This window comes from Dipodomys merriami, unplaced genomic scaffold, assembly GCF_024711535.1.
Source record: "Dipodomys merriami isolate MVZ:Mamm:240054 unplaced genomic scaffold, mDipMer1.0.p SCAF_11, whole genome shotgun sequence".
NCBI classification, from domain to species: domain Eukaryota; kingdom Metazoa; phylum Chordata; class Mammalia; order Rodentia; family Heteromyidae; genus Dipodomys; species Dipodomys merriami.
Window position 1 is genome coordinate 48,364,121 of NW_027202382.1, and position 9,505 is coordinate 48,373,625.

The 9,505-nt window shown below is 59.0% G+C and overlaps 1 protein-coding gene across 1 annotated transcript; it reads left to right on the top strand.

Annotated features, from left to right (window-relative positions):
• Positions 1 to 1,665: 1,665 nt before the first annotated feature.
• On the top strand, positions 1,666 to 9,193 carry LOC138815838 (uncharacterized). Its single transcript, XM_070005209.1, has 8 exons — positions 1,666 to 1,676; positions 3,005 to 3,094; positions 3,261 to 3,324; positions 3,998 to 4,131; positions 4,932 to 5,002; positions 5,304 to 5,411; positions 8,837 to 8,938; positions 9,023 to 9,193. The coding sequence occupies exons 1-8, from the start codon at positions 1,666 to 1,668 to the stop codon at positions 9,049 to 9,051; spliced, it is 609 nt and encodes a 202-aa protein (XP_069861310.1). The 3' UTR covers positions 9,052 to 9,193.
• The last annotated feature ends 312 nt before the right edge of the window (positions 9,194 to 9,505 follow it).

Here is a 9,505-nt window from a genome sequence, read left to right on the forward strand (position 1 = left end):
AACAGAGAGAAAAAATGTGAAATAATCACAAAAATATTCAATTAAACAAAAAGAAGGCAGAGTAGGAGGCAAAAAGGAAAATAAGACAGATAGCAGGACAATATGTCATCTAACCAAGTCAATAACCACACTCAATATAAATGGCCTAAATAATTCAGGTCAAGGGTAGGGATTGATTATACTAACACCAGTTGCTAATTACAAGTAATGCACCTTTACTATAAAGCTAAAATTAACAAGGATATTGCGCACGCGCATCAGACCATGGGTAGGAGCTAGAAAACACCTGGAAAATGAACCTCGGAGTAATAGACGCAAGGGCTGCCTAGAAGCTGATAGGAGAGAACAAATAAGCAGCGGCGAAAAGTCAATGAAATCAAATTGAGCTGATGAGAGTCGCCACTATCACAAAGGAGAGACGCGGCGTTGACGCTATTCAAATTCTACTTAAAATATTATAAATATCTTCACACCGCTACATCTGGCAACATGGGAAATGGACAGAGGAAGCAAGCGCTACAGCTCCCTGTCGCAAAGACAGACTGCACAGGCACCTGTTGTGTGTGTGGACCTGAGATTCCTTCCAGGGAGGGCTGGCAGCTGTCACTCTGAGGGAAGGGCCTCTAGGGGGTGCAGCAGCGTGGACCCTGAGGCTCCCCCCAGACAAGCCCAGGCTCGGGGCGGGAGGGGGCTGGGGCACAGAGTGACTCCAAGAGAGGCAGGCAGGTGATCCCACTGCGGCTGATACACACAATGGCCACGGTGCTTTAAGCGCCATTGTGCCTGCTCAGAGGAAGTGCAGAGAGACTGCTCAGCCTGAGGAGCCCCGCGCTCACAGGCTGAGGCAGGGCCAGGGAGATCCGTGGCCCCGGGCTGCCCCCAGGCAGGGGACCTGCTCTTCCCTGGGACAGCAGGTGGCCGTGTGTCCGCTGGGCCTCCTTGGCCTCCCTTCCTTCAGAGGCACAGGCTCACAGCCTGCAGCACCCCGCTGGGCCCCCGTCTGCTCCAGCCTGTCAGAGGCTGCTGTGTAGTCACGCCTGCGCTCACCAGCCCTCCTGCCTACTCCCCGCGTGAGCACCCGTGTCCTCCCCGCGGACCTCCCAAGGGAGCCCGTGGTGGGTGCAGGACGCTCTCCCCCACCACGGAAGCCGTGGCACCTTCCTCCCTCCACAGGCTCGATTTCTCTGTGGTAAATGTGGATCCCCATATGGAGAGAGAACCACACGGTCAGGAGAATGTTCTAGAAGCTTTCCCATGGAGATGCACACACACATACACACACAAATATACACATATACACAGGTATTCTCACACAAATTCTCATAGACACAGATGTATACACAAAGACAGGCACGTACGCATGTGCACACATGCACACTCACACACATGCTCACAAGACAGTATGTGCGTGCACACAGAGACACACCCAAGAACACACATAGATGCATATGCAGACAACACATACATACATGTGCATTCACAGAATATGCATACATGTGCGTTCACATAGTCATGCCATGCACAATCACACATGGGTACACAGGACACATGTGTGCGTCCATGTACATGTATGTGACACTCATGTACATATGACATTGTGTGTGCGCTGCACACGTGAACACAAGTGCACAGAAGCAGGAGGGTGTGGTTGCCGTTTCTTGCAGGATGAATGAGAGGTGAGGACCAGAAGCTGTGAGGGAGGACTTCACTCAGTGTTCTGTCAGCTGAGACCGGAGGGAGGGAAGGAGGGAAGAAGGGAAGGAGGGGAGGCAATGAAGAGAGGAAGGAGGGAGGGAAGGAGGGAGGGAGGCCGTCCGGGGTGGAAGGGGTGGTCTGGGCACACTCCAGGCCCTGGCGTGCAGGTCGCAGGCCCAGGTTGCAGCACTGAGAGGAGCGCCTGGCCAGCAAGGCCGGCGAGTCCTCAGGGCAGGGCTCAGGTAACTCAGACCAAGGAGCCAAGGTAGGGAGGGAAGCCAGCAGCTCAGCTCTCCGGGAGGGGCTGGGCTTTGAGGCCTCGGGGCCTTCAGAGGGGCGTGTGGGGAGGGGCTGGACACTGCCTGGCCTGGCCCTTTGTCTGGAGGGAACTGGGGTCTGGGTGTGCACCTGTCCCCAGGGCAGGACCCGCCCCTCCTGGGGGGGTGCAGGAGCCCTTGCTGGGGGCCCCCAAGTGCCAGCCTGGGACAAGGCTTCCTCAGAATGAACCGGATGGCAGCGTGAAGGCTAATCACACACATGAGTGCGGTCCATTCACACCCTTCCAACAGTGACAGAGTGACGCAGCACCCAGCCGCGGGCTGCTTCCCGCCTCCCGGACAAAGCTGCGGGGACCGGGGAGCTGGGCAGGCGGGGTCCATGTGGGGGCTCCTGCTGCCCGTGGGGCTGAGTCTCCTCTCTTCAGCACAGGCGGAGGAGGGGGGGCTGGTCGTTGCTGCCCAGCCTGCGCAGGTGAGGGCCCTGGGGACCGCTGGGTGGGCTCAGAGTGGGCCCCTAGACTGGGCTCGTCCTGCTGACCAGAGCCGCCCATGGCTGACCAGTCAGCCTGGCTCCTGCTGCCTGGTGGGACGGGGCGGGGGGGGAGGGGGGAGGAGTGAGAGGGGGAAGCGGTCACGGTCGCTGGCCGTCACTGCCCGTGGGGCCGCACGGCGCCCTCCCACGCTGTGCCGGGGGCTTCGTGGACCCCCGGGCGGGCTCCCACGGGTGCGGCTGGCCCGCCCGCCAGCTCACAGCGCCGCACCTTTCTAAGCTTCCCCGGCAGTGAGAGCCAGCACTGGGAAGCCTCGGTATGCTGAGCTGAAGGGAGGCGCGCTGGCGTTAGGAGTTCAGGTCTCACAAGGTCACTGCATTAGGGCTGATATTTTACAAACAGGCATTTTATCACCAAACCTATAAATCTGAAAACCCATAGGACTGTTAGAACAACAAGGGTGGATGTCATGAGCCACGTGACACGCAGGTGACTCACGGTGCCACCCAGCCCTGGTCACGAGCTCCAGGTTCCCTGTAGCTGCTCCTCCCAGGACCTGTGCCTGCAGCTCCAGCTAGGCTTGTATACCTGGTCACAGGTGTACCTGGTCACAGGTGTACCTGGTCACAGGTATACCTGGTCACAGGTGTACAAGCACTCAGGGCACTCAGGCTATAGGCCAGGCCCTGCCCAGTCCTGGTTACCACACTCTGCCCCCACATACCCTCTGTCCCTCGGTGGGGGCTGCTGGTCCCAGCCTTGCCAGCTGGACCTGGGCTCTTGCTCCGGTGCACAGGTCCATCTCTGGCCTGCTTCTCCTCAATGCTAGCGAGAGGGTCCTGCTAGGGCTGTCCCTGCAGGTGAGGACATCTCCTTGCTGGCACAGGAGACCCCTAAGGCCAAGGAGACTGAACTCCAGGGCCCAGAGATGAGGCAGAAGCAGACACTAGTGGTCTGGATCCTAGAGAGCAGGTAGCTCCAAGATGATGAGCACCGTGTGGTATGCACATCACCAGGGTGAGAGCCATCATGTGTGCACACCATCAGGGTGAGACGCCCTGGTCTCAGGGGAGAGGGTTGCACAGTAGTGATGGTCAGAGGACCTGAGCTGTCCATGGCACCAGGGAACAGGTAGATCTGACCACACCACAAGGTGATTCTACCCCATGTTTCTGGATCATACAGCAGATGAGTGGAAGGATAGGCAGGTGCATGGGTGGATGGATGGATAGATGGACAGATGGAAGGATGGATGGAAGAACAGACAGATGGACCAATGGACAGACAGACAATGCACAGACGGATGGATGGATGGATGGATGGGTGGATGAGCAGATAGACAGATGGTCAGATGGCATTTACAAACCTTTCTAGACTCTTCTGTTTGCCTTTAGGTCTTCCCTCACCAGCAGTCTCTTCCCATAATTCATGCAAATATTCCCAACGCATTTTGCTCACTAGAGTCACCTCTGAGGCGTTGGCCAGTTCTGGCCCTCCAGTACTCGTTACAGACACTACCCCTTTTCCTCCCAGCTTTTAGGAAAATGGTACATAATTCGCTGGGCTGGCACCATCCCATTCCCCAGGGAAAAGCTGCTGGAGCCCCTGCCTCCCTTCAGCTTCGTGGTGAACTCTGTGGGGAAGCTGGAGTTCCAAATGCGTATCCTGTGAGTGTCCCCTACCCCCACTCCCTCAGGCCCCTCAGGCCCCCCAGGCCCCGGCCACCCGGCTTCCCATCCCAGGCATCTGCGTGACCCACAGTCTAGGGTGTCACCCGTGTCGCTGACCTGTGGGTCCCCAGCACTGTCGGGGCGAGAGCCCTGGCGCCAGGGAGTGGGAAAAGGAGGGGCTCGTGGCCTGCTCTCCTTGCAGAAGCCCAGCTTCCCAAGCACGAGGAAGAGCAGGCCGCAGCCCCAAGCAGGCTGGCAGGGAAGTCAGCCAACAGGAACCAGCGGTACAAGGCAGCCAGCCCCATCCCAGCACCCTGGCACCCCGGCACGGCAGTGGTGACCCAAGCCCTGGCCCGGTGGTGATCTCAGAAGCCCCTTGCCAGCAGTCAGCAGCCCTGAGCCCTGGCGGGGGAGCTGAGCAGGGTTGTGTCCCATGCTGGCATGGGCTGGCGCTGGCCGGGCTCTGGAGGCATGGACACTCCTCCCAGCAGCTCCTGTCTGGCTTTTGGGGGGTGGCTGGTCCCACGCACTGGAGTGGTGGCGATGGGTGTAGACGGGGTCTGTGTGCCACCCAAGGGTCATGGCAAGGTGGGGGCAGAGCTGGGGCAGGGGTGAGGGCAGGGGTGGGGGTAGGGGAGACACCGTGTGAGAATCCAGGCAGCACCGAGGGGGCCGGGCTGGCACGGCCCAGGTTCCACACTTGCCAGGGGACATCCAGAGAAGAATGGGGGCCATCGATGGGGAGCCCAGCTCACACCCCCGCCGCCGCTGCCTCCAAGGCTGTCTCCGTCTTCCAGGAAGCCGAGTGGCTGCCAGCTGTTCAAGCTGCCCCTGTCGGTGGCGCGTGTGCCTGCCAGCTTCGTGGGCTGTGAGTGCTGTGGGGCGCAGGGTGGGCACCTGGCTCACCAGGCCTCTGGGAAGCTGCCGCCCGGCCAGGCAGGCTGTGACTCGACTCCCACTGCCGCTGGGGAGCCTCGGAGTCCCCCTGGGAGGCCGTCTTTGATTCCTAGTGGGGCTCCAAGTGCCGGGGCCCAGGCTCTGGAGATTTTCTGTGTCCAAGACCCAGCTTTCCCAAGTATTCCCAATTCCAAATCCCCTGGAAGCCCCAGCTCAGCTCCTCCCATGCCAGGTGCAAGCTGTAGACCCCGACACGCCCCGATCACTTTCAGGGTGGAAACACATGATCTACATCTGGCTGGTCACACCAAGGAGCTATGGGATCGCCTACTTTGGAGACAGGATGAACAACCGGAGGGTGCAGATGATGATGCTCTTTGGTACAGCACTGGGGGCCCTTCTGCTTCATGATATGTGTGCATGTGCACCTTAGAGGTTCATGTGTCCATGCACATGGATAGTGCAGGAGTGCACACATGACTGAGTGTGAGCACGTGCATAGTGCAGGAGTGCACACCTGACAGCCTGAGCGTGAGCACGTGGATAGTGCAGGGGTGCACACCTCACATTCTGAGTGTGAGCACGTGGATAGTGCAGGAGTGCACACCTGACAGCCTGAGTGTGAGCACGTGCATAGCACAGGAGTGCACACCTGACTGAGTGTGAGCACGTGGATAGTGCAGGAGTGCACACCTGACTGAGTGTGAGCACGTGGATAGTGCAGGAGTGCACACCTGACAGCCTGAGTGTGAGCACGTGCATAGTGCAGGAGTGCACACCTGACTGAGTGTGAGCACGTGGATAGTGCAGGAGTGCACACCTGACAGCCTGAGTGTGAGCACGTGGATAGTGCAGGAGTGCACACCTGACTGCCTGAGTGTGAGCACGTGGATAGCGCAGGAGTGCACACCTGACAGCCTGAGTGTGAGCACGTGGATAGTGCAGGAGTGCACACCTGACTGAGTGTGAGCACGTGGATAGTGCAGGAGTGCACACCTGACAGCCTGAGTGTGAGCACGTGCATAGCGCAGGAGTGCACACCTGACAGCCTGAGCGTGAGCACGTGGATAGTGCAGGAGTGCACACCTGACTGTGAGCACGTGGATAGTGCAGGAGTGCACACCTGACAGCCTGAGCGTGAGCACGTGGATAGTGCAGGAGTGCACACCTGACTGTGAGCACGTGGATAGTGCAGGAGTGCACACCTGACAGCCTGAGTGTGAGCACGTGGATAGTGCAGGGGTGCACACCTGACTGAGTGTGAGCACGTGGATAGCGCAGGAGTGCACACCTGACAGCCTGAGTGTGAGCACGTGGATAGTGCAGGAGTGCACACCTGACAGCCTGAGTGTGAGCACGTGGATAGCGCAGGAGTGCACACCTGACAGCCTGAGTGTGAGCACGTGGATAGTGCAGGAGTGCACACCTGACTGAGTGTGAGCACATGCATAGTGCAGGGGTGCACACCTGACTGAGTGTGAGCACATGGATAGCGCAGGAGTGCACACCTGACAGCCTGAGCGTGAGCACGTGGATAGTGCAGGAGTGCACACCTGACTGAGTGTGAGCACGTGCATAGTGCAGGAGTGCACACCTGACTGAGTGTGAGCACGTGGATAGTGCAGGAGTGCACACCTGACAGCCTGAGTGTGAGCACGTGCATAGTGCAGGAGTGCACACCTGACTGAGTGTGAGCACGTGCATAGTGCAGGAGTGCACACCTGACTGAGTGTGAGCACATGCATAGTGCAGGAGTGCACACCTGACTGAGTGTGAGCACGTGGATAGTGCAGGAGTGCACACCTGACAGCCTGAGTGTGAGCACGTGCATAGCGCAGGAGTGCACACCTGACTGAGTGTGAGCACGTGGATAGTGCAGGAGTGCACACCTGACTGAGTGTGAGCACGTGGATAGTGCAGGAGTGCACACCTGACAGCCTGAGTGTGAGCACGTGCATAGTGCAGGAGTGCACACCTGACTGAGTGTGAGCACGTGGATAGTGCAGGAGTGCACACCTGACAGCCTGAGTGTGAGCACGTGCATAGTGCAGGAGTGCACACCTGACAGCCTGAGTGTGAGCACGTGCATAGTGCAGGAGTGCACACCTGACTGAGTGTGAGCACGTGGATAGTGCAGGAGTGCACACCTGACAGCCTGAGTGTGAGCACGTGCATAGCGCAGGAGTGCACACCTGACTGAGTGTGAACACGTGGATAGTGCAGGAGTGCACACCTGACAGCCTGAGTGTGAGCACGTGCATAGTCCAGGAGTGCACACCTGACTGAGTGTGAGCACGTGGATAGTGCAGGAGTGCACACCTGACAGCCTGAGTGTGAGCACGTGGATAGTGCAGGAGTGCACACCTGACTGCCTGAGTGTGAGCACGTGGATAGCGCAGGAGTGCACACCTGACAGCCTGAGTGTGAGCACGTGGATAGTGCAGGAGTGCATACCTGACTGAGTATGAGCACGTGGATAGTGCAGGGGTGCACACCTGACAGCCTGAGTGTGAGCACGTGCATAGAGCAGGAGTGCACACCTGACAGCCTGAGCGTGAGCACGTGGATAGTGCAGGAGTGCACACCTGACTGAGTGTGAGCACGTGCATAGTGCAGGAGTGCACACCTGACTGAGTGTGAGCACGTGGATAGTGCAGGAGTGCACACCTGACAGCCTGAGTGTGAGCACGTGCATAGTGCAGGAGTGCACACCTGACTGAGTGTGAGCACGTGCATAGTGCAGGAGTGCACACCTGACAGCCTGAGCGTGAGCACGTGGATAGTGCAGGAGTGCACACCTGACTGCCTGAGTGTGAGCACGTGGATAGCGCAGGAGTGCACACCTGACAGCCTGAGTGTGAGCACGTGGATAGTGCAGGGGTGCACACCTGACGGTCTGAGTGTGAGCCTGTGGATACTGCTGGTGTGCACACCTGACAGCCTGAGTGTGAGCATGTGGATAGTGCAGGAGTGCACACCTGACAGCCTGAGTGTGAGCACGTGGATAGTGCAGGAGTGCACACCTGACAGCCTGAGTGTGAGCACGTGGATAGTGCAGGAGTGCACACCTGACAGCCTGAGTGTGAGCCTGTGGATACTGCTGGTGTGCACACCTGACAGCCTGAGTGTGAGCATGTGGATAGTGCAGGAGTGCACACCTGACAGCCTGAGTGTGAGCATGTGGATAGTGCAGGGGTGCACACCTGACAGCCTGAGTGTGAGCATGTGGATAGTGCAGGGGTGCACACCTGACACACAGGACAGCCTTGCGTGAGCATGTGAGCGTGTGCAGAGTGCTGAGTATCTGCACCCCAGGCTTACAGCCACCGTGACCTGCAATGTCTGACCCCCCAGCACCCACCTCTGCTCCCCGCCGCCGCTCCCCTGGGCCAGGCCCTTCAGGTCTGCACCCAGCCGCTGTCTCCTGAGGGAGCTTCTCTTGGGGTCTGCTCCGCTCCGGTCACTCGAGGGGTCCTCCGTGCAGGCCCCAGTCCTCGGGGTCCCCTGGTTGACATCACCCTTCCCCTGTCACGGCTTCCTAAGCATGGCTGCCCATCTCAACAGCCTCACAGCTCAGATCTAACTCTGACCCTCTGCCCTGCCCCTTCCCTGGGAAGACACCGCCATCACCCTCTGTGCCCCAGCTGGGGAAGGGAGGGAGGGATGGAGAGAGGGAGGGCTGGCCATGGGAAGGAGGAAGGGAGGGAGGGCTGGTCCTGCCGGCACTCCAGGCAAAGGCCCAGCACTGACCGTGCGGCCCTCTGCCCTGGGGCCCTGCGTCCCCCACCGTACCTGTGTTCCACAGGCCGCACCCTGGATGAACACCCAGGGGCCCTGATGATCTTCGAGGTGTTTGTGGAGAAGAAAGGACTGAACAAAGCAGACCTCATCCACCCCCCTCACCTCGGTACTGGGCTGCTCCCCGCTTCGCACAGGCCTGCCTCCTGGGCGCAGTGTGGCCGGAGCACGGACGCCCTCCTCCGTTCCGCAGATGCCTGTGAGCCGGACGCAGTGGCTTAGTGTGTGAAGGAACAAGACACTGGGACCCCACCATCCTCTGTACCCTGCAGGCCGGACCTCCCCTGCTCCAGCCTCCTGCCTGTGGCCTGCAGGAAGTCACCTTTACCTGCAGCGGGTGTGTGTGTGTGTGTGAGACAGAAAGACAGAGACCAAGAGAAATGTTAATAAATTTGCTATCCACAACCTCATTTCTGTAATAGATATAATCGGTTCTGGTTATCCATTGCTTCTTTAATAAGTGTTCATATCGTGAGGCTAGGAAGCAAAAGCAGTGAGCGGGAGAGTCTCCATGGCGCCTGGCAGCCCACCGCGAGGGGAGCGGGGAGCGGGGAGAGGCGGGAGGCTCTTAGGGAAGAGAATGAGGAGGGTCACAGTGGGCTTGGGAACAATGACCGCGCCATAGGGACGTGGGGGGAGGGTGGGGAGGGTTTCACGTGACTGTCCCGAGTCACGT

Bases quoted from the DNA above. Each gene is read 5' to 3' on its own strand.
- LOC138815838 (XM_070005209.1), top strand. The intron at 5,412-8,836 runs GTACAGCACTGG...TGTGTTCCACAG, and splicing joins GCAGATGATGATGCTCTTTG to GCCGCACCCTGGATGAACAC. The intron at 8,939-9,022 runs GTACTGGGCTGC...TCCGTTCCGCAG, and splicing joins CATCCACCCCCCTCACCTCG to ATGCCTGTGAGCCGGACGCA.